This window comes from Osmerus mordax, chromosome 6 (genome assembly GCF_038355195.1).
Source record: "Osmerus mordax isolate fOsmMor3 chromosome 6, fOsmMor3.pri, whole genome shotgun sequence".
NCBI lineage: Eukaryota > Metazoa > Chordata > Actinopteri > Osmeriformes > Osmeridae > Osmerus > Osmerus mordax.
In genome coordinates, this window is record NC_090055.1 from 5,444,464 (window position 1) to 5,468,929 (window position 24,466).

The following is a 24,466-nucleotide window of genomic DNA, read 5'->3' on the forward strand; positions in this document are numbered from 1 at the left end:
ACTTGTTGGTTAGTTGTAACTTGTTGGTTAGTTGTAACTGAGTTAACTACTAATTTGTAATTTGTTTAACTACTTGCTCTTATGTTTCTTCCCATTGGCACTTATTTACTTATCACAATGTATGCTCATGTTTTGGCTTCCCGCAATGTTTTTGGGGCTATCTCGTTGTTTATGATCATTGACCTATGCACTTTTTGTAAAGCTCTGTCTTGGAAGTCGCTTTGGATAAAAGCGTCTGCTAAATGAATAAATGTAAATTTGGAAGTTGTACTCTTTACCTGGTATTGTAGAAAGTGCGGTCATTGTCACTAACCATCAAGCTGTGACATGGTGTGGGATGATGCCTGTCAATAATTCTTCAAATAAACAAAACATTTCGAAACCGACCAATGTGTGTTTATGAACAAGTATCGGCACAGCCACAAACACGGTCCTTAGAATAACACCCACTTGAGTTAAGTATACATTGTTGAGCGTAATCCCACACGTAATTCCATAAATGAGCAAAGGTGTGTTAAGACATACAGTGAGATACGTATGATTTTTATAGGGCTTTGTTTCTCATTATAACTTTTATGGGGTCAGTAAGTTGTTTTCACTGTTGTCAGTGTATATATCTATTTACTTTTGATTTGCTTAGCTACAATGCCCACATTGTTTACATCACCTTCTGTACCATTTTTACTGAAGCAACCTAGAATTATCGTGAACAACATAGAAATAACTTAGAAATCTGACTTTCACCTTACACTTCCCTCACAAAATTCACTTACCCATTGCACCCTTTTCCCATACTGTGCCTTCTTAAATTTTTGTAACCTATACTTCAAACACTTAAATCCATTTGATGACACAAATTCCTCTGTACCTACAAGGTTTTACTGGGTATGGCTATGTAGTTAAATACTAGTCTATTTTACAATGTGACATTGGCAAGAATGGACTCTTCACTCAAAGTCAAGTCATGATAAAACTGTTGAGTGCCTCTTCGTGGAAGGTACTGTTCCAGTTATCAAGGCATAAGGTTATCCGAAAAAATTACAAATAAGATTGCAACATTGCACATGTGTTATATATGACCTCTGCGCTATACTTCTTGTCCACAGGCAATACTGATATTGACATAACTTACAACAGGATACGGCAACAAAAGCAATATTGCTGAATGAGTGAACTAATACTCTGCATACAATACTGAAACAAACACTGACTAGACAGTTAACCCTAGCATTCAGTCAATGTTACCCTATGCATTGCTGTCTGACAAATTACATTTTATTTAATGATTGATCACTTCACAGTATTTGCACATATCTGCACATAAACTACACCCTTGGGCTTACAATTCCATATTTGCTCCTGTCAGCTGTTCCTAAAACTAGTTTGCAGAGTTGTCCAGAAAGTAACTATTGTATGACCAGTAATATAGGTTGAGGGAAGTCTTATAAAAGGAGGGTACAAAAAGCACTAAACCACCCAACCACTTGAACAGGTACTGGATCCCTGAACAGGTACTGGGTCGTTCTGCTCTCAAACTCTCCTGGGCAAGTATTAGAATCTTTTTACGTTATTATTTAAAACACAGAGGAAATCAAATTATCAGTAAAATTGTGTTTCTGGGATCATAACTCAACTTTTGAATTAAACACTTCAGGATAAAGGGAAGTTAAATTTCTCTCAATGTAAATCCATATCAGGCCTGTTATGTTCTTGTTTTCTATCATTAATTAGGTGTATTCCTCTCCAGGACTTCTAGAAAAATGTTTTTGTTCGTGGTTTGCTTCTTGACTCTGCACAGAGTTCACTCTGCATGCAATGTGGTGTGTACAGTTTTTTTTGTTTATTTGTAACAATCTTTGAGACACTGAACTAATAATATGTACACAGAATACGATAGTTGTATGCTAACTAATGTGCAAGATGAAGTTGTGTTCTGACTCTTAATTTCTTTCATATTCTCCTTTTTTCCTAAGGAATCAAGTAAGTGCAACTTAAAGTCACCAGACTTCACTGTACTCATATCATCATATACAGAATGCCCAATCTAGAATGTATTTTACTGTTTAATTAAACATAAATGAACTAACATTAATTAGCATTCAATGTTGTATTGATCATGCGTTTTATGAAACCCCATACTGGTTATGATTCAATGTAGATTAAAACATTTTTATGGGCTTTTATATATTTTCAAATATGTGTAGACATTTGCACAAACAGCACAGCAGTTCAGATGGAAATCCTTGATCAGCATAACACTTTCAGGCGAGCTGTTCAGCCTACGGCAGGTGACATGCTCAAGATGGTAAGCTTTTATGTCTACAGTTTCATACCAGTCCTTCTGAACCGACAATGATTTGATATTCATATATTTACTTATGTACAAACACAGTTGTGTTCGTCACACAATTGGTTGGTTTGATTTTGATGGGTAACTATTCAAAAGGTCAACACCAAATGTTACCGACCCATCATTTGCATGCTGTATGTACCTTGCAGAGCTGGAGTGAGGAGGCTGCAGCCAGTGCTCAGGCATGGGTTGATACCTGTTCCATGGCTCATGGTCCACCCAGCAGTCGCATGATTGGAGGTATAATATATAAACGTATTTAAATTAAAACATCTTCACTCATCCCCCTAGGATAAGGTGTTCCCATTGCATACAAATGTTTTTTCACTGATATATATACCCACTCTACAGGGTACTGTATGATTTCAAGGTACTCCTAGCTTACCTGCTAACTTACTCATATTTAACTTAGATAATGCATATCAATCATACAGTTGAGTAGCTTGGTAAACCAGATGGCTCACTTCACTTATCAGTTGAGTATCTGTCCAGTAGTAAACTAACCAAGGGTTGTCCATAATAAGCGTTGTCAAAATTGGATCACAGAGATATGATCTACCAATCAGTCAAAACAACAAATCACATGAGCTAATATTCTGGGACCCCAACATCTTTCTATAGGCACAGTGTTCCTAGATTGTGTGCTAACTTATTCTAAGAAATGTATAGATTACATTATTATGTGGATATACTGTATATCTATTTACATTTGTGTTTCTCTTCTCATTTCCATGATGAACAGACTATGAATGTGGCGAGAACCTCTTCAAATCATCTGCATCATATGCTTGGACGGAAATTGTCACAGCCTGGCACAGTGAAGTCATTAATTACTTATATCCTAATGGCTCTATCAATGGTCAACCCATTGGTCACTATACACAGGTAACAGCCTTCTGATGAATGCTTGGCATTCTGTTTGGACTTTATGAACATGTTAAGGTTCAGACAATAAAAAACTGCTATCACAATGTTGCCTTTCCTTTGATACAGGTAGTGTGGAATAGCTCTTACAAAGTTGGCTGTGGAGTAGCCATATGTCCAGGCTCAGTCTATTTCTACGGCTGCCACTATTACAGAGCGTAAGTCACATTTTTGCAACCTCCACAAGCTGTTTAGAATGTGCACTCTGATCCACATAACACTACAATAAATTGATAAGCATATGTTAAACTGACATTCGTAAAGTTATATATGCAGCACGTGTCAAAATGCTAAATGTAAAAAACTCTCATGGGTGTAGAGTAATCAAGCTTGTGGAAGTTATAAGCTAGTGATCCTTTGAATGATTTCGTTAACAGTGGGAATTTCAGAGGAGTGCCCCCATACAAGGTTGGAGCGCCATGTGCCATGTGTCCCAATGCATGTGAAAACAACCTTTGCAGTAAGTTACATGATATACATTGTGCAAAAACCTGCCCTATAGTACAATTACCTCATATCCATAGTAATTGAGTAATAGTGATATTACTGTATACTGTATATATATATGTTTACTGTATATGTATAAATATACTGTGTATATATATATACTGTACAAATGATGTATATGGCTTATCTGAATGCACAGTAGCTACTATAGATATAGACCTTTTGGGAATTGTAAATTAACTTAACTTTCTTGTTTCATTACAGCCAATCCCTGTCCTTATGTAAACAAGTATCCCAACTGTGCAGCACTTAAAGCAAAGGCCGGGTGTTCCAACATTTGGGTGTCAGCCTTTTGCCCTGCCCTCTGTAAATGCCACAATGAAATAATTCCAATAGCTCGAAAATAGGAAACTCCTATTTCATGGTCTCAAGATGCTAACAGTGTATTTCATGTGTTATTATCACTTTGAATCATCTCAAAGTTGGCTTCTTGTTTTAAAAAAACCCCACATTGCTGATACCTTGATTTAAGTCAGTTTAATATAATTTCCAGATAATATCAAATCATGTTCAAGACTGTTGACATAAATACTTTCCTTGATCAAATAATTTTTTACAGTTATGCAGTGGTTGACTTGAGCACATGATTAACACCACATTCATAGAAAAAAAGTGATTGAAGATCTATTATCAGTTTCATGGACTATTGACCAGTGGAAAGCTTTATGCTGTCTACAAACGGAATTCGATTTAATGCAAAGAAAATTGGATGAAAAATGAAAGTTTGCACGAAGAACACTGATCTTAAAATGCAATTTCTGAAACTTTGGATGTATTTTGTTAATATCAATTGACGATAATGATTACATTTATGGATTTCTATGCTAAACCTTTCTGTAATGTGGCATTAAATGCATTTCAAACAATCAAATTATTACCTGTTTTGGGGGAAATGGGACAAAACAACCAACTCTGCAACTACAGTAAAATACCTTTTGTTACCTTTATTTTGAATAGTTAAAATTGTGCATTCTGCCATGAAATTGAGTGTATGAATCACATGTACTGGGTTGCATAGCTACATAATGTGTAAAAGCACATTCCAGTCCAGTTCAGTCCAAGCTCTATCACAATGGGCAATGTTTGGACCAAACGTGGGTGTGGCTTACTACAGGAGTATAGGCTAAGGGGAAACAGTTCATATAAAAGGGTAAGACAAACTTAAATAATGTAATTATAATACAATAGTGAGACTCTAAAAAGATCAAAGACTACAACTAAATTGTAAAAAATGGGTGAAAAGGTTTCATGTGATGTAGCTTGCATGAACATGAAATGGCACCTAGTTCATAACCTGCACTTTGGTTTTCCCACACAAATCTGACTCACTGACATAGTTTGTATTGTACAAACAGATGCAGTTTTCTGTTCTACAAGCCTCTGGTCTTAAAACGGGACAAACAAACGCACCTTAGTACTAAAATTAACTACATGGCCTATGTGAGGTAGTGGTTATGAAGACAACAAAAACATAAATGGTAGCTATAGGCCAATTCACCAGCAGAGGGCTATATTGTCCAATATTTAGGCTACGTTTTACACGACATGACAGAACGGAAACCAGTTTAATTAAAGAAAGCTATAATGTGATGTTATTTACTGTAAAACGGATTTTAGTTCTATAGCACAAACGTAATCTTTCTCATGCGGTAGGCCCTAAATAAAGCCACAATAGCGCTAGAAATCATTCTTTAAATCATAATGGGTTTGTTCACTGTTTAAAAGTAACTTTCTATTTACAAATACAATAATGAACAACATTTATTTTTTAAATGAACTACTCTAGGCCTACCTAATTTTAATTAAAACAAATACGAATAGCATTTGTTTTTGCCTCTGCAGGATTTCTGAACGAGACATCATAATCTAGACTGAGATTATGCATGTTTATTATCTGAACGATAGACTATAGTTGCGCTTTACATTCTAGGCCACTAGCAATTAATACGTAGTTACTGTTTATGTCGGCCTAGGCAAGTAGCTACAGAAAATCTAATAAATCTAATAAGAAATCAACCAGACATTATCAATCTGAAAGTTTAAATTGTGCAGGGTAGCGCGCTGCTGCTTGCACTACAGTCCAGAAATCAAAAGGAAACAACTCTCAGATAGCTTGCTAGCTAGGTAATACACAGGTTGTTAGGTTTCTCCTGATAGGGTTTTGGTAAAGACCTTGTCTATCAGTTTTCTGTTTCTCAGTCTGACTTTCTTTACTTCAATGCAAATATGTGGACGAATAATGTTTGCAGGGACAGGCAATTAGCGAGCAATTAGTTCGAAAAAATATTAAGGGGTTTGAGCCTGCATAGACTTGGTTACAGTTAGGGCTAACTGAGCTACGTTGTACAGACTAGTTACGTAGCTAGCTCACCGCGCACAGTAGCTAACTAGTAAAGCCAGCGCAGCCCTATCAGCAGCAGACGTTTTTAGCTAACAAACTAGATATTTCGCCAAACTAACTAATCTAGTTGATGATGCTTTGCTAGCGTAGTGTAGGTAGTCTACCTACGAGCCTTTTTTCTTCACTCCGCCCCACACCACACAGATCAGAATGAAGCTCTGACACTGTTAAATAAGACCTCATCAAACCAGGCAAGTGAAGTTGCTATGGAAATGTTTGATTCATTGTGTGATGAAGTTACACATATAAAAGTTGTTAAATTGTATACATATTTTCTCTCCTAAATCTATCAGAATTTGCATAGCTTCTGGTTTGTTATACCTAGAGCAATCTAGCTAGCCAGCGCATAGTTGGTCTAAACGTGTTGCTCGCTCGCTGGTACAGTACTAGTGGTACTGGTGAATGGTAATAGCTAGCTCTAGCCAAGAGCTAGGTTGTGTGTGATGATGCACAAATCATGCTTCGGGAACAGCATTTGTTGAACTTGTTGAAGAGGGGAATGCTCGTACTGGGTGTTAAAGAAGATGTATGAAGATATGTAGGACAATACATGAATTGTAAGCAGGTGAAAGCCTATTACATTTAACCCAAATGTCAAGGTAGCAACTGTTGTAATTTTAATTCATTACTCATGCAATCACATATCGACGTTGGATGTTTAGTATTTTTTGTTGTTGCTGTGGATACATTTCGCTAGATGATCAATCCTTTATTGTTTTATATATATGTTTTTACAGAGCACCAACCATGGAGGACTCGTCACTGTTAGGTGTCCTGTAAATTGTGAAAGATTTTTTGGAACGTGCAGATATTTTAACGAGGTAATACGTTCGCAAGGAAATTGGAAGAAAAACATTGCAACAGAAACGCCTGTCCAACAGCTGACCGCTCCTTGCTAGGTTTGTGTGCGTGAAGTGCCTATGGCGGAGTTCGGAGAGAACAGCGGCTCGTCTCCATCAAATTCTGGGGATACGACGACAGTGCCCAGTGATGAGACAGCTGGGAAGACGCAGTGCGAAGGATCGGTGTTGAACGGGGACTGTGGGATAACGCCAGACATGGTTGTCTCTGGATTCATCTTCCTCCCTGACAGCCAGGGACAGGAAACGGCTAACAATACTTCATTGGCATTGGATGCCAAATCTGGAATACCTCGCAGGAGCAGCATTATAAAGGTATACAGTAAGAATGTACAGTTTTGCATATAATTATAACCGGATGCGTAGGATCCTTTCATTGTATCTGTCAAATTAGACGTCCAGAAATTTCGACTAGACAACATGGTCCTCCCAGTAGAGACCAAATTATTTAACAAGTAATATATGCTGACGAACCAGGCCCACTTCCATGCATGGGCTTGCTACAAAATAATGGGTTAGGGTGTACTGTAATATATTTTATTTACTAACCTAAGTAAGTGGAAAAGTCGAAAAGGGGCCTTTTTGTTTCAGTTGGCTAGCACATGGTTAACCTATTGAAACATGCACACACACACACACACTTAGTAAACACACGTAATGTCTCTGTTGGGAACCACTCCTAGAACAGCTCTTAGAACTTCTACAAAGTGTTTTACTTTTTAAGTAAGAGCCTACTTCTTTCCAATAATATTTCTCAATATTTTTGTGTTTTCTTAATCTAGGAAAAGCAGAATTTCAGTCTTTAACTCTTGGTCTGCAGTTGGTGGCATTGTTCCTTAGTACATTGGAGTATTATTTCTTCACAAAATATTTTATATTGAGGCTCAGACCGGCTTCAAGTCTTTGTTTTTCTGTGACAATGGTCTCTTTCTTATGTCCAGTATGTTACATCTTCTCAGCTTTGTGTACAGGTGTTTCCTTATAGATTTGTTTTTTACAGGAAAAGGGAAAAGCCTAATTAAGTAAATTTTACACAGTAAAGTTGAAGGTTGTCTGCTTGACTGGTTGCTCATAAATGCTGAAGACTTTGTTAAAATCAATAAAGCCTAGACCTAATAGGCCTACATTGCCACTAAGGCCAAGATTCTGGAACCGCGGACTGCGTGGGGTATCGTCTAATACTCCTTTGTGCCGTCTAAGGCAAAATTGAAAGAATTTGGTGTATTGATCTCACAATCTAGGTGAGTTTACTGGCGGTTTAGGTATCCATCTCAGAAGCTCAGCAAATGTACCAGAGTGTTAGCCATTAGGCTTAGAGTAGCAGCATGGTTGCGCCCTAGGAGTGTTAAACTTGAAACTCACTCATTACAATTCTCAATTTTATTTGATCTTGAATTACCCCTATTCAAAGGCACTAGGCTAAACAGTTGAATCCATAAAATCAATCCTACAGTTCACAATGCATTTCTCTCTGTGCAGTCTTTACGTCTACAGTTCACATGACGTGCAAATAATATCTTGGATGGACTGTAGTGGCTCCTCAGACATATGACAGCATACAGGAATTGTACATGTCTCAGGGACCATAACATTCCAGGAAAAGGGTTTTAACAGTTAAGATAAATATTACTTCAGGTAAATGTAATTCGAGAATTGCAAGTATTTGCTCTGAGAAGTGTCAGCTCTAACAGTTTGTTGGCCTGGTCACAAGACACGACCTGGTTGTCCAGATTAAGGTCCCTTTTAAGTATCAAAGGCAAATCAAGCATGCTGAAACGTTATGTCAAACACTGCTCAGTGCTCAGATTAAGATTTTTTTGGCCACAATGATCTAACACCAATATGAGGGATCTGATCTCTTTGATCCTTTCTGCTATGAGGCTAATTGATTAAACAATGTTTACACTTAAGAAGAGAAAATCCATGAGACATGGCACATTGTATTATAATATACAGTACAGTATAAAAACAATATCATAATACAATCAGCAGTCTGTACCTCTATACCAACCATTTGAATACACATAATGAGCATTGGCAAGGAAATCCCCCTTTACGTTTTATGTAAACAAAAATAGTTTTTTCAGGAAAAACACAACAAAAAAGACACGGGAGTTTTGCTGTATTGTTTTCTGGCCTGGAGGGCTGATGCTGGTCCCCGTCAAGTGGAAGAGGAAATCCTGAGGCGGAAACCGGGCCTGGAAGCCCTAGCCATTCAACATAAATCCAGAACATAGGGCTAGCAGGCAGCCACACCTAGAGGTCAACACAAATGAAAGCTCTCCTGCAGATAAAGTCCACATTCTTGTCCAGATCATGCGGATTATCTTCAGTCATGCATTTTCGATTTTTGTTTCTTCCCTAGGAGCTGCATAAACCATCCAGCAGCTGAGACTGTCTAGAGAAATGTAGCCATAGTGTATACGTTTATTTTAGGTTAGGTCCTCTCAGAAATGGTATAGCATTATATAATTCATCTCCACAGGGGTTGACAAATTGTAAATACAAACCATTCATGCTTCTCAAAGCATGTCTTGACATTTTACACCAAATATTTTTATTGCACCAGCATGCAAAGGTACGATAGGTAAGATTTATTTTGTAAGAAAATAAAAGTAAAAACATGTTGTAAAAGCTAATGAGGTCCTCGTTATGTTTAGCAACAAATTCAGCTTGGTTGAAGTGGAATATCAATTATATTTCAATTTTGAGCAGGCCGCTACTTTCGAGCCAATAGATCTTTCACAGAAGCCCATCCACCTTAGTTACTGTTGCTAGTCCGTCAAGATGCACTTCTAAGCATAGATATATAAAGGTCTTTATATTTATCTATGCTTCTAAGGGTATGGCGCATGGAGGGGGAAAAGTAGCATATGTCCGGTCAGTAAAAAAGGGATTGTTTTTGGAGTATTACCTCTGCGATTTCCTCCAAATCGAGGCAAAATGAAATGGAATATGCAGTGGAGGACTATCTGACTTTTTAAATCAACAAGGAAGTAGACACAAATAATAATTGAAGCAAAAGCATACAGAACTACTGTACAGTGTTAGGATACTCGGGAGATGGCCGTCCATTCACAAAATGCTACAAAGATTAAAAGAAAATGAATTTGTAATTGCCTGTTGGCATGTAATGTTCAACTTTATAGTCTATGAAATGTAGGGTACATTAAACCTCCAGCATGAGACAATGCAACCCAACCTATAGTTGTCATTAGCTAGCTAAACTTCACAGCGGGTAATGTTAGTTTACCGGTAATAATAATATTAGTTATAGTAATAGTAGTAATAATACCAGGAAATGGTAACCATACTTTTTAAATCCACAAATATTGTCTCACATCTACATAGCGTTATAAATTAAAACATATTAGCCAGTTAGCTAGCAGACGAAAGTTTGTTGGTTGAAAGTGTTTAGCTGAAAATGGGTCCTCCCTCACTGTTTCATCCACTGCTGGCAGCTTTCTTCTTAGGCTTTGTACAGTTATATATATGAAGTATTCAATGTGACTCTTTTAGATCAGAAATCAATGTGTCCATTGTTTCACTTTAAACTCTGCAATTTTACAGTTTTCCAAATATAGGTGGGGAAGTAAATTCTCCTTTGATCTGAAAACGATTAATTTCCAATGGACTTTTTCCTTACAGTAAAGCAAACAGGCCTATAGATTTTCATGAGCACTGTCAGTAAGTGCGTACAAAGGACAGAAAAGTCACATGGCAAGCCTCAGGGTAAGCATAACTGATAGGGATGAGAGCTGAGTGGTTATGGTGAGGCTAAAGCATTTTCTAAATTGATGGTGAATGCTCAACCTGCATAGGAGCCTGACTAATGGCATATCTTAAGGTATGTTGTAAAAAGCTTTAATAGTAATTCCAATGTGCTTTGCACATGCTTATACAGAGGCAGATGCATATCGTTTTGAAGGCAAAGGGGTGGGGGGTACTAGATGTATCTAATAATCTGTCTACTGAGTGTAAACATTCAAAGTTCTGCTACATTTCTGAAATGTTATTACTGATGTATGTGGCTATGAACTGGTAGCTCAGGTGAGTGTGTTTAGTTTGTTTATGTTCTTCTTTTCTACAGGATGGCTCAAGACAGCGCAAAGAGAGGAAGAAGACTGTGTCGTTTAGTAGCATGCCAACAGAAAAGAAGATCAGTAGTGCAAGTGACTGCATCAATGCCATGGTGGACGGATCTGAACTGAAGAAGGTTCGATCAAACTCCCGTGTTTATCACCGATACTTCCTCTTGGACGCAGACATGCAGTCTCTCAGGTGGGAGCCTTCCAAAAAGGAGTCAGACAAAGCCAAAATTGATGTTAAGTCCATTAAGGAGGTGCGGACAGGGAAGAACACAGACACTTTTAGAACCAATGGAATTAATGATCAAATATCGGAAGACTGTGCTTTCTCAATCATCTACGGGGAGAACTATGAATCTTTGGACTTGGTGGCAAATTCAGCTGATATAGCTAACATATGGGTGACTGGGCTTAGATACTTGAAATCGTATGGAAAACTTACTCTGAATATGATTGAAAGCAGCCAGAATAACATGCGCTCATCATGGATAGGTGAACTCTTTGATGAGGCTGTGATCAACAATACCAAGCACATCAGTTTGTGTGATGCTGTACAACTAATCAAAAACCTTAACCCTGGACTTAAAAATGTTAAGATAGAACTCAAATTCAAGGAGCTCCACAAAGCGAAAGATAAGATGGGTTGTGACGTGAGTAAAGAAGAATTCATTGAAGTCTTTCATGACCTTTGTACAAGACCAGAAATTTACTTCCTTCTTGTCCAGTTCTCAAGCAATAAGGAATTTCTGGACACCAAGGACTTAATGATGTTTCTGGAGGCTGAGCAGGGTATGGCACAGGTTAGTGAAGACACAAGTCTGGAAGTCATTCAAAACTATGAACCTTCTAAAGAAGGTCAGATGAAGGGCTGGCTTTCACTTGATGGGTTAACGAATTACCTAATGTCTCAGGAGTGCCATATCTTTGATCCAGAACAAAAAACTGTCTGCCAGGACATGAACCAGCCTCTATCCCACTATTACATCAATGCCTCCCACAACACGTACCTAATTGAAGATCAGTTTCGAGGCCCTTCTGACATCACCGGGTACATCAGAGCACTCAAGATGGGCTGTCGTAGTGTCGAACTAGATGTATGGGATGGACCGGACAATGAACCTGTCATTTACACTGGCCATACAATGACCTCGCAAATAGTCTTCCGCAGTGTCATTGACATCATTAACAAATATGCCTTTGTGGCATCTGACTTCCCCCTAATATTATGTCTGGAAAACCATTGTTCATTAAAGCAGCAAAAGGTCATGTTTCAGCATCTGAAAAAGATACTTGGGGATAGGATCCACTTGAATCCCCCCAAACCAGAGGATAGCTACCTTCCCTCACCCAGTGACTTGAAGGGTAAAATCTTGTTAAAGGGGAAGAGGCTCGGCGCAAACTGCACAAGCTCAGAAGGTGAGGTAACAGATGAGGATGAAGGTGCTGAGATGTCCCAAAGAATGAACATAGAGCCTGGAGAACTACAGAGTGTTGCTCCTAAGAAGTTCCAACTCTCAAAGGACCTCTCTGACCTCGTAACCTTGTGTAAATCAACTGAGTTCAAAGACTTTCCAACGTCCTTTCACAGCCAGAAGCACTGGGAGCTTTGCTCTTTTAATGAAGTCTTTGCTAGTCGATGTGCCAGCGACTTCCCTGGAGACTTTGTAAACTACAACAAGAAGTTTTTGGCACGAGTGTACCCCAGCCCAATGCGAATTGACTCCAGTAATATGAACCCTCAGGACTTCTGGAAGTGTGGTTGCCAAATTGTGGCAATGAACTACCAGACACCAGGTCTGATGATGGACTTAAATATTGGCTGGTTCCGTCAGAATGGGAATTGTGGTTATGTTCTGAGGCCAGCCATCATGAGGGAACAGGTGTCTTACTTTAGTGCCAACACTAAAGATTCAGTGCCTGGTGTCTCTCCACAGTTATTGCACATTAAGATTATTAGTGGACAAAACTTTCCCAAACCCAAAGGCTCAGGCGCTAAAGGGGACGTTGTCGATCCTTACATTTACGTGGAGATCCATGGTATACCGGCCGATTGTGCTGAGCAAAGAACTAAAACAGTCAATCAGAATGGGGAAAACCCACTCTTTGATGAAAGTTTTGAGTTCCAGATTAACCTCCCTGAGCTGGCCATGGTGCGCTTTGTGGTTCTGGATGATGACTACATTGGCGATGAGTTCATTGGCCAATACACAATTCCCTTTGAGTGTTTGCAGCCTGGATTCCGGCATATTCCACTTCAATCCCTCACAGGTGAGGTTTTGCCTCATGCCTGGTTTTTTGTCCATGTGGCCATCACAAACAGAAGGGGAGGGGGTAAGCCTCACAAGAGAGGGCTGTCTGTGCGCAAGGGCAAGCAGAGTCGGGAATACGCCACCATGAGGGTCTTGACGATCAAGCCTGTTGATGATGTATTCAAGACAGCTACTCTGCCACTCAAAGAGGCAACTGACCTCAGAGAAAACATGCAGGTATGAACTTTCCTTTAAGATGTTTATTGTCCTATTCAATTGGTGGTGTAAATTACAGATGAGTTTTGAAGAAGAATGTCCCTTAAAGTATCTATATGATATTTACATAGTCTAGTTCATCTTGAGACTAATACCTATCAGTCTCTGGCACTCCAAAACAGCATTGCTTGCACATTTTCATGCAATTTTCACAATTTTACATGTATTGACATGTTGGTCTTGGTGGCATTTCATTACACATTATGTACAAAGGTTTATTTTAGTAGCTTTGTGTACATTATATTCAATGTGTGATAACACTGGCCCTAAGATGCCCTACAACACATATTAGGCTGTCTCCTACTTTGTCCTCTGTTTAACAGTAGGCTTGTGTGTGTATACAATTGTTATTGTTGGTGCACTGCAAGTGATAATGGTCAGTTGACTTGAGTGACTAACAAAGACACTTTCTATCAACATAAACATTTACTGTGGTGAAGGTTTTCTGAAAGCCTCTATTGTACCGTCATTTCAGTTGTTGTCAGGTTTCATAAATATGGAGAAACAACAACATTTTCACTGAACTCAACTTGAAAGTACTTGGAAGAATAGGGGTTATGTAGAAAAATCGCTAAGTTGAGAAACTAAATTAAAATGAGTAATAGTTAAAGTACTTTTGGCTTATGTAAACCCCATGTGCTATGTATACACCTGCCCACAGGTACTTATCCAAACTTCCCCCTCTTTCTGCAGAATGCCATAGTGCCCTTCAAAGAGCTGTGTGGCCTTTCAGCTGTGGCTAATTTGAAGCAGTGCATCTTGGCCCTAACTTCTCGACTGACTGGGGCAGACAACAACCCATTACTAGTATTCAACTTGAAGGAGCAGTACCCCATCTTAGAGCCCCAAGGACTGCTACCCGATGTCCTCAAGAAGGTGGTGAACGTCTATGACACTGTAAGTATACTAAATACATCTTTGTCTGTTTAATTTGACAGTCTATCTTCGCTATTGTTAGATGTGTAGTGTTAAGTGATTGAATTGTTGTTGACAATAGAGCTGACAAGGGCTGCCCCCGAGTAAAGACTGTCGTAGTTGACTAGTAGTCGTTATTTTAGCCATTGGTTTGACACCTGAGTGAAGTTGGCCCCCCACCCCTCGCAAAACATCGTCAAAATAGTCTCAATCATTTGTGCTTTCATTTTTTAGAAACTAAAGAATGTTTTATAGGTATATTTACAATCAGTTTGGAGCGAGTTGGTGGGCTGGTGACATCATCACCCATAATTAAATGTCTAATATAAAAAATACCGCTGCAGCACAAACAAGAAGATTTACGCCACAAACCAACACAAACGAAGCGCAAACGATTGAGACTATTTTGTGTTCATTCGGAATATGTGGGGGGGCTGAGGGACCTCAGGATGACCTATAAAACATTCTTTAATATCTAAAAAAGTAAAGCAGCACAAACGAAAATAACTGCAGCACAAATGGAGCACAAACAATTGAGACTATTTTGACTATGTTTTGCGTTGGGTGGGGGGCCAACTTCACTCAGGTTTAGTTGACTCATGGTCATCGCATGTTTATGAAATTAATAGCCTATAATTCCTTAAATATATATTATGGGGGGCATCAGAAAAAGGTTTGAGTTCCAGGGCTGAGAAAGAATGTAATAAGCAACATTGCAAACACTTTTCTATGTTACAGAGAATTACTAAGCCATCATAATGAGCCTTTAAAATATAAAGTTTACAAGCGCGCGCACAAAGCGAGCCGCAGCGACACTGGCCAAAGCAGTAGGCTAATGATTCTGAATGTGTCGGAATAAAACGCAAGGAGACGGTCTGAACATAAGCGAGGTGTGCATAAATGTACCCACCAAGATAGTGCAGTTTTATCTAGGTTCTTAGGCTTATCTAACATTAGAGCTAGCGGCAAACTTTAGGCTACTTATGTTTTATATATGTCATGTTTGACATTGAGGAATGAAATGCAAACTTTTACCTGCAGATCTTGCATGACACCTTCTAACACAAGTTAGGAAAGACATTTGAGGAACTGTAATATGACCATACTTCAGACCGTTTGACAGAAAGTCTAAAGAAAATTGACATGTTCTTGCTAGGAAGTGCTTGCTAAAAAGCTTTCAGAATTACGTTGTATTTAAATTAATTGGTATTAGCATAGTAATAAAAAGTATGAGTAGTGTAGAGTTAGAAGTTATATTTTACGTAAAGCTCACCAAAAGTACTTTGGACAGATAAAATATTTTGTATTACTTTGGGTAACCACCAATAATGATGGGTGGTTTTGCATATTGTTTGACGAGAAGTTTCATAAAGAAGGTTGGTCAATTGGTACCCTACTCCCATCAATTACTACCTTCACCACATGTCTATGCATGTCTTTGCAGTACTATAAGCAGAGTTATAAGCATCTATAGAGCCAAAGATAAAAATTGTGAATTCTACCAATTACAATATGGACCCAGCTGCTTTTCTGTTTCTTCATATGAGCATATTAACAACACTACAGCAGTTAACCCTAATGTGCGTCATGGTTTAACTAATATATTTTTCATTCTATTGAGATTAAACAATGTAAAATGCCACACAGTTAAATGAATGGATAATACTTATCCTGACTACTATTTAATGAGCTGATCTAGCTTTAAGACCACCCATGTACCTTAGTGTTTGCTATAAATACACCTCAGTGATCCCGCATCTGCCACCAAGGCAGTAATTTCTTCACCCTTAAGTAAAATAATCACAGTATGCATGACAGCTCAGTGCCCTGTTACTGCAGCTGTGGACTGTCACAAAGAGCCCGCCCCCTTCCTTAGACACACAGACCTTCCACTCTGTAAGCATGGTGCACTGCAAAAATGTAATGTAGAAAGACATTAGTTGGGGCCATAAAAAACACATCTTTATTTCCCATCTTGAAATATAGAGATTTAGCTGTACATTTTATTCTGGAAAGCTAAATTATTCATTATGTCTCCTTGTTTTGCCATCTAGGATTAACTTTAGGGGGAAGGGCTATTCATGTTTTTTGGAAGTAGAACATCTAGCTGTGCAGCATCACAGTGACCCTTAGCTGCTGGCACAACTCTCTCAAACAGCAATAAACCCCTTCCTTTGCTGTCTTCTCTCTTGCTGGCTGGCTGGCTGGAAAGTTGGCATGGCAAAGGGATTGATCTTGGGGGTGCGTTGCCGCTCAATGTCTGTCTGAAAGTGGCCTGGCACTTTGTTCAAAACAGCTGTCGTTCCCCCCGTCTCCTCTTTGCTTCTGTCTTGGCCGTGGGACAGGATAGCTTACCTTGATAACGTCACCTTGCAGTGTTCTTTAGTCACTGAGGGAATGTACAAGTGAATTTTGTCCTGAACGTAAAGGATAATTTTATAAACTCCCTGTATTTATTTGGAAGATTTTTTATTCATTTTTTACCGCAATGACAAAGCCCCAGCCAAAGAATGGCAAAAGAATGTCGAGGTTTGTGCAGTCAATGACACGAGACACATACCTTATACAAGTACTTACCTGTGGCACCCTTCTATGTTTTAAAATAATAACAAACAACATGCAGTTACTGGAGTACCTAATTACATACTGTATTACTTCGTACCTAATTACATACTGTATTACTTCGTAATACTCAAAAATATAGGCATTCAGCCTGCAGAAAAAGATAAAAGACACAGTTGTGGCTAAAATAGCCTAATACTTGCTTCTTCCTCTACTCTCAGGTGATCCAGACCAGTAAGACACTGCTGGAACATTCAGATGGGGTCTATGAGAGAATACTGCAAACCCAAAAAGCAGGTAAGAGAGAATATCGTCAATGTAAGCCCATAAATGGACATTTCTAAACAAATATTTACCGCTCCTTAGATCTCCTCTCTTTTATATAAACCTCTGTGAAGTTTGCCACAAAGATTACACTAACAAAAAGATGAACTGATTATGCCCCCATCCCCTATGATGTAAGACTTATTAGCATGACCTGGACATCACTCAGCTTTGAAACACTGTGATCCAGGCTGTTTTTTGATACTCACCAGTTTCGAAATTGCAGCTATTCTAATTAAAAGCGTGGCTGCGATAGGGCCTGGCTAGGTGGGGTAAACATCTATGGCTTGAGTGAAACGACTTCAAAGACAGCTGCCCCAGCTGCCACCATGACCAGAACAGCATAAAGATGTGCAGATCAAGCTCATCTAATAAGAAAATCAAAGGGAATCATCTAGAAGGAACAATGAGAACATTTTCCAGCTCTTTTCACTGCATTCAAATATTATAAATCTATCTGAGAACTGTTTTTTAAATATTGAAAGTATATATTAAACTATTTGCATGTTCATCAAATGGGCCCAAAAATCTGTCCTTGGACATGCTAAGAGCAAAACATTAAATGCAGATTTCCATCCAAAATATACATAGGTTGTAGTTTGTTGAAAATGTAATTGTCATAGCAGCCAGATACATGACAGAACATGTACAAAACCACAAATACTCAAGCACAGTTAAACATTCAGTCAACGCCACAGCATGCAAAGAGCAAAGCAATCAGAACAAGAAGTAAACAGAAAGGCATGTCTCAGATCAGTAGCTGTTTTCAGTAGAGATGCAGGGAATGTTATATACATGTTAATTGGGTAATTGGGTGTGCTTAGCCTTCGGCAAGGGCACAACCTTTGTTCTCTCACATATATCTTATTATTATTATTTTTTTTATTTTCCCACCCCTAAGGATCAGTCAATATTTGGACTACATAGAAAACGGCAGTGTCAAAATGTTCGTCTTGGTCTCGATTGCGTTGCTTCTATTGGGATTTACGTTCCATTGCACGGTTTATGCTGAACTTAAGTTTTTGTGGCAAAAAGTGCCTTGTGTCAACAAAGGATACTCAGTGCTAGCCTACGTCACAACGTCAGCACACGTTAGCAACGACGCATGGATACAATGTGCATAGATGTGCTGTTGCACAGCGAGTATCGTGCCGTGGTGTACTAACAGCATCATACATGTACATTTAAGCCAATCAAGACTTGCATGTACAGTAAGTAATGTAACATTAAATAATGTATTAAACTCAAGCTTGTGTGGTGCGTCGCTGGCTTCAGTGCCACAGCCTAAACTTTATGTCAAAAGAAACATTCTCATTTCCGGCGCTTTCAAACAATCCCCTCACTCAGTGAAGTTTGGCTAGCCACCGCAACTACCTTGCTCGTAGCAAACCTCTTTTGAATTAGCCAATTCTCCCTAAATAGATGTCAAGCTTATTTACGTTTTTGGGGGCATATTTTCAGTTGGCAGATGGTACTGTTTGAATCGCGATTCCATCTGAAATACTGCCGTTGACAGCGTTATTACAGTCGTTTGTTTAAAAGTTTTTTTATTTTTATGAATTACGCAATATGAGTAGGCTAAATGCTTGAAAAATTTCACTAGAAGAGAAAAACTTAAGGGGACGGACCCACCTGCAACCGACGCAAGCAAGCACACCCTACAATTTCCTCAGAAATTGTACCCTCTCTAGTTCATGTTGTTATCTAATATAACTTATCTTTCTAATATAACTGTGAAGAGGTTTTGATGATTGACGTCTAATTTCAAAATTACCTGTAAGCCTATAATGAATCATAAAAAGAACTCTGAGTTCTAGACACAGATATGACAAGATGACACAAAGGAATACTTGGTTCTGGATGGGACCTCATTGTCCTTGGCAATATTCTCTCCCACCTGATGTACAACGGTCCTGTATGTTCCTGACATTGGCTATTGAGAGCCTTAATCACCTTCATACAATGTCTGTCAGTGAGCATAAACTCATAGAGAATTGAGTTTGAAATGCTACGCTTTGAAATGTTTCCCCAACTCCACAGCGCGTTGCCAAGCAACCCACTTCTGTGTATGCAAGCTCCATCTCAAGCACAGTCATTCCTCATGTCTACATGGTGGACTCTGTAGTTGCAGCTTTTTACCAGAGGGTGGGGAAAATGTTATCTGCAAAATCTGAAATTTGAGCCATACATTAAACAACATGTACAACTGAAATAAATCTTAATGATATCAATGTAGGATTCAAAATGCTTAAAACGGTAGACCAATGCTAACAGCAAAATCAGAATTTGTTTTTGTTAGGCGTCATCAATAATTGATGACATTGGCTCATTTACATTTACATTTACATTTATTCATTTAGCAGACGCTTTTATCCAAAGCGACTTCCAAGAGAGAGCTTTACAAAGTGCATAGGTCACTGATCATAACAACAAGATAGCCACAAAACATTGCGAGTAGCCAAAACATGAAGCACACATTGTGACCAACCAAAAATAAGTGCCAAAGGGAAGAACCATAAGAGCATGTAGTTAAACAAGTTACAATTAAACAACATGAACCGCTATAAGTACAAGTGTACCTGTGGAAAAAGCAAGCAACAATAATTGAGTACAAAAAATTTAAGTCAGTTACCACTAACCACAAGAGCAACAAGTCTCTAAGCAAGAGTCATTGTGATCCTTGAGGAAACTAACATCGGGTCAAGTGAACCGTTCCTAAGTACCGTTGTACTCCCGGAACAAGTGCGTCTTGAGCCTTTAATTGAAGGTGGACAGTCAATCCACATCATACTAACAAACAAAATGTATTTGGTGTTATGGTAACAACACCAACCTGTTTCGACGCTAACCTAGACCTGGTAAAGCACCACACAGAAATTAAGCATGCAGTCAGACCACCCTTAAACAAAGTTTGCTATTGTGACGACTAGCTATTAGACCAGAAGTATTTGATAGTTCCGGTAAGTTTTTGTCCTGCAAGTACGGTAAGTTCCTCAGTGACTAGCATACAATACTTTAGAGACTACACAGCAAACCAGAATCACGTCAACCATGACTGTGATGTTGACATTTGGTGGCATATTATTTTGGTGAGGGGCATTCAGTCTGTCACCTTAGGGCAGAAAAGTAGAGAAAACAGACAGGAAAATAAACTCCTTAGGAGACAAATGTAATCTCTGCCTTGATGCTAATCAAGAGTGAGAGGATGTCGTGTGTCTGCCCACACTAGCCCTTTCTGTTTCTTTCTCCTACCTACATTGCAAAGTCACACTTTACTTACAGTGAAGGATTAATTAAGCCTTAATAAGAATGTTAAAAACATTTGTTAACATTTTGCTTTAGGATGGGTGGGCTGCATGTGTTCATTATTGGTGCAATTAATGTTTGTTCATTCGATAAATGTGTCTTATGTATAGTTGTCAATAAAGGTTACTGAGCGCCAAGCAAGTGCACCTTTCTTGAGCGCCTTTCTTTAGCGCTTTATTGACTCGCATACAAATTCAAATATTAAGAACTTTGCGGCGCAAAGTCGCACAGCTCGTCAATGTCACATATTGCGCACGCAGCCCCAATCCACAGGCACACCTGCTGTAAAACCCCAAATTAACAAGCCGTTTTTGAGGCAGCCGTGTTTTATAGAAACGCATTCACTGTGATTGGCCCTTGAGCACTAAGCAAGGTTTTTTTTACTTATCGTTGTGACTTATCGTTGTGACACTAACCTCTGAATTAGAAGACATTTCCAGCAGTCTTGGCAGGTAAATTCTATGTATCTATTTTATCAGCGACTCCTTTGTTTAAGGAAAAACAACTCATGACTTCTGACTCCTTTAACCCCCCCCAAGCGATGGAATTTCATGAGAACCTTCACGACTTGGCCGTAAAGGAGGGCTTGAAGGGCCGGAAGCTGCACAAGGCTGTGGAGAGCTTCACCTGGAACATCACAATTCTCAAGGTAAGGATTCCTAGTACAGGTGACACAATGTAAGCTGCTGTTGGATTTTATGTAAATATTTTAGTGTGTTGCTTTTTGGAATTTCTCTTTTCATGTGACCTGTTTGACTAAAACTTAAAACAGCAAATTTTTCTTTCTTTTAATACCATGATAAAATACCATTCAAAAAAGATTTGAGCATAAATAAGCCATTGTGATACATTAGATGAAAAAGTATGGATTGTGTTGTGACTGATCACGATGAAATGTGAAGATTTTGGTACTTGCCCTCTATTATATTAGTACTGTCAACACCCCCTTGTCTGGTGTCCTTAGGGCCAAGCAGACCTGCTAAAGCATGCCAGAGGCGAGGTCCAGGAAAACCTCAAGCAGATCCACTATGCCGCACTCACCAGTGAACTGTGCAAGGATAACTCGGCGCAGGTGGCCTCGGTAGGCTCGGAGTCCACCCGCGGCCGCCGGAGCCTGGAGGCAATCCCTGAGAAGGACACTGGACTGCAGGAACTCTCTGATGAAGACGTCTAATGACTCTCTTTCACTCCTGATGCACCCCTGCATCAGTGGTTTACACATGTTCCCCATGTCTGTCCAGGCCAAATAGGATTCTACCGAGCCTTAACCCAGTTTTACACGGATCATACACCCATTATATCCTTTCCTAATCTAGTAGCACAAACATCTTTTTTATGTAGTTCTCTATCTCTCTAACTTAAGCACAAATAAAAGTGTTTTCCAAATCCAAGTTAAGTGCCAAAATCAAACTTAGTGTTCTGAAGCTGCGCAAAGTCTCATAAAACCCCTTGTCTTGGTTGTTTGCCCAAACTGTGCAACCATTTACACACTCTTTACCAATCCTGATGGTAACCAGTCTGACCATTTAGTACTTTCTAGATAAACTGGGGAGCATGTGTACTTGCAGCCAGGGGACAGTCTCAGTTGTGACAAACTTTGGAGAGACAGTGGACTTATATACTGTGGACCTAGGTCAGCTCTTAGAGTAGAAGCACTGATTGGTCAAAGGATTTATAAAGCACAAAATAAGGGTTTCTGATCTTTCAGAAACTGGAGCTGTGAATGTGAACATGGGAACAGCAATTGAGAGGAAACCGAAGAGAGAGCTGTTTACAATAACAAACTTGTTCTTGTCTGCCAAAGTATGTATGTGTGCATATGGATTTTGGTTACTTTGTTTTGCGATGTGCATCCTTCATGACTTGCATATACAATATTTTGTATACAAATGTAAAAGGTTGTCCATGAAAATATACAATTGTATTTGTCTATAACAGATTTGATTTGATTGGGGTGGTAGCTCAATCACCAGTTTGAGAGTTTCTATGTGGACACGTTCAGAGCAGTAAGATCATTTAAGCCTCGGGTTTATGGTCCAAGGTTGGCAATCTGGTTCTCATAAATATAACCTAAATCTGAAAGGAAAAATAACCATAAACATTGTGATTATGATGTCAGGAATTTTGACTGTGGCAGCCATGGTGGCCAATGTATGATGATGAAACATAATTGTGCCTCAAGCACAACTCTATTAACAGAAGGAGGGGAAGAGAGAAAGAAAGAACTCCCTGAAGATCTGTCGCACCTTTCTCCACATGTTGCTTATAGTTCAGTTATATTTTATTTGACTGTCCTCTGTATGTGATTTGCATTTAGAAAATAGTAAAGTCACAATGTACTGAAATTACATTATTTCCTGTGGTTTAATTTCCTCAGAATCACTAACTGTTACCAAAACATTTGAAATACACATTGCTTTGCAAAAGTTTTCACCCAATTTCTTTTATTTTTACCGACTTCAATCATCAACCTACTAAAAAATAGGCAATTTTCTATTTTATTAGATACTGTGTAGACATGGTTAAAAAGTAGTTAACAGTTGTATTAATCTATCTTATTAATAACAAATATAATACACAAACATACCGTATGTTTTTGAAGATTGGTAGGAGAATGATTACTGAGGCAATAAGGTTCAAAAGGTAAATTGTTTAAAAGAGGGTGAATACTTTTGCAGGGCACTATAAATAGTAGCTGACACAGGACTGTGAAGTTACACCAAATACATGCTGCTTGTTTTCTCCACAGAGCTGAGACAATGTTTCACCCTGGTAAACTACTGTACACCACCACCTCTGAATCTCCCATTTCACCACCAGTGTTTTAACTGGACACTTGCTGGGACTTCCATTGTTGATGAACGTCAGTGCTGTGACAGTTGTTGTATTTAGAACTGTTAAACCATTTTTACCCAGGGAAGAAAAAGGTTCCTTTTTGCCTATCTGTCAAATCCTCAAAGCCCTCTGAATAAACTACATAAGATACAGTACTTGGTATTTAGTCAATGGTGTAATTTTTTATTTTACAATATAGTATATTTAGGATGACCCTGTTCCCCGAATGTGATGTATAAACATTTCCAATTTACTTGTATGTAGCAGAGGAAAACTTTGATTATGGTTTGTATTATTGAAAATAGATCTATAAAATGTTCCCATTGACTTAATGTAAATTTAGCTGATTTTAGTTTTAGTTTGGATTTAAGCATCAGTCTTAGTTCAGTTTTAGATGAGTTCACTGTCTGCAGATACAGTAGGATTATAAAGGGCCAAGAGAAATTGAGCTTAAGTCTAGCACGTTTTTTTCAGTGCTTGCATACAGACATACTACAATGGCGTTTACATTGGCGATTACAGTGGCGATTATACACACTCATTATTTTGTACATTACACATTCACACAGCATTCATGCATAAACATATTCACACCGATAAGCATTTCATGTACATATACTATAAAATTGCACAGGATGGTATGTATGCAAAGCCATGTACAGTGCACATAGCTGCTATGCATGGCACACATAGAGCACAGTCTGCAGATACAATTATCCTACATTTTAGTTCTATCTTGTTGTTCTGAGGCGTTTAATTATGACAAGTGCAGGGCATTTTCAAAGGAAAAGGGGAAAGGGGGGGGGGGGATTAAATAAAAGATCTATGAATTGCTTTTAAGTATAAATTATATAAAATTAAGTTTAGAT

At 38.7% G+C, this 24,466-nt stretch overlaps 2 protein-coding genes across 2 annotated transcripts; both read left to right on the top strand.

The window, feature by feature from the left end:
* Window positions 1-1,760: 1,760 nt before the first annotated feature.
* On the top strand, window positions 1,761-4,266 carry LOC136944835 (cysteine-rich venom protein pseudecin). The gene is made up of 8 exons (XM_067238747.1): window positions 1,761-1,820; window positions 1,974-1,980; window positions 2,205-2,305; window positions 2,500-2,590; window positions 3,093-3,235; window positions 3,344-3,432; window positions 3,652-3,734; window positions 3,986-4,266. Exons 1-8 carry the CDS (start codon window positions 1,761-1,763, stop codon window positions 4,126-4,128), a joined length of 717 nt encoding a protein of 238 aa, XP_067094848.1. The 3' UTR covers window positions 4,129-4,266.
* Window positions 4,267-6,706: 2,440 nt separating this feature from the next.
* Window positions 6,707-23,736, top strand: LOC136944064 (inactive phospholipase C-like protein 2). The gene is made up of 8 exons (XM_067237631.1): window positions 6,707-6,747; window positions 6,920-7,003; window positions 7,082-7,357; window positions 11,133-13,616; window positions 14,349-14,552; window positions 17,354-17,429; window positions 21,302-21,411; window positions 21,727-23,736. Exons 1-8 carry the CDS (start codon window positions 6,733-6,735, stop codon window positions 21,934-21,936), a joined length of 3,459 nt encoding a protein of 1,152 aa, XP_067093732.1. The 5' UTR covers window positions 6,707-6,732; the 3' UTR covers window positions 21,937-23,736.
* The last annotated feature ends 730 nt before the right edge of the window (window positions 23,737-24,466 follow it).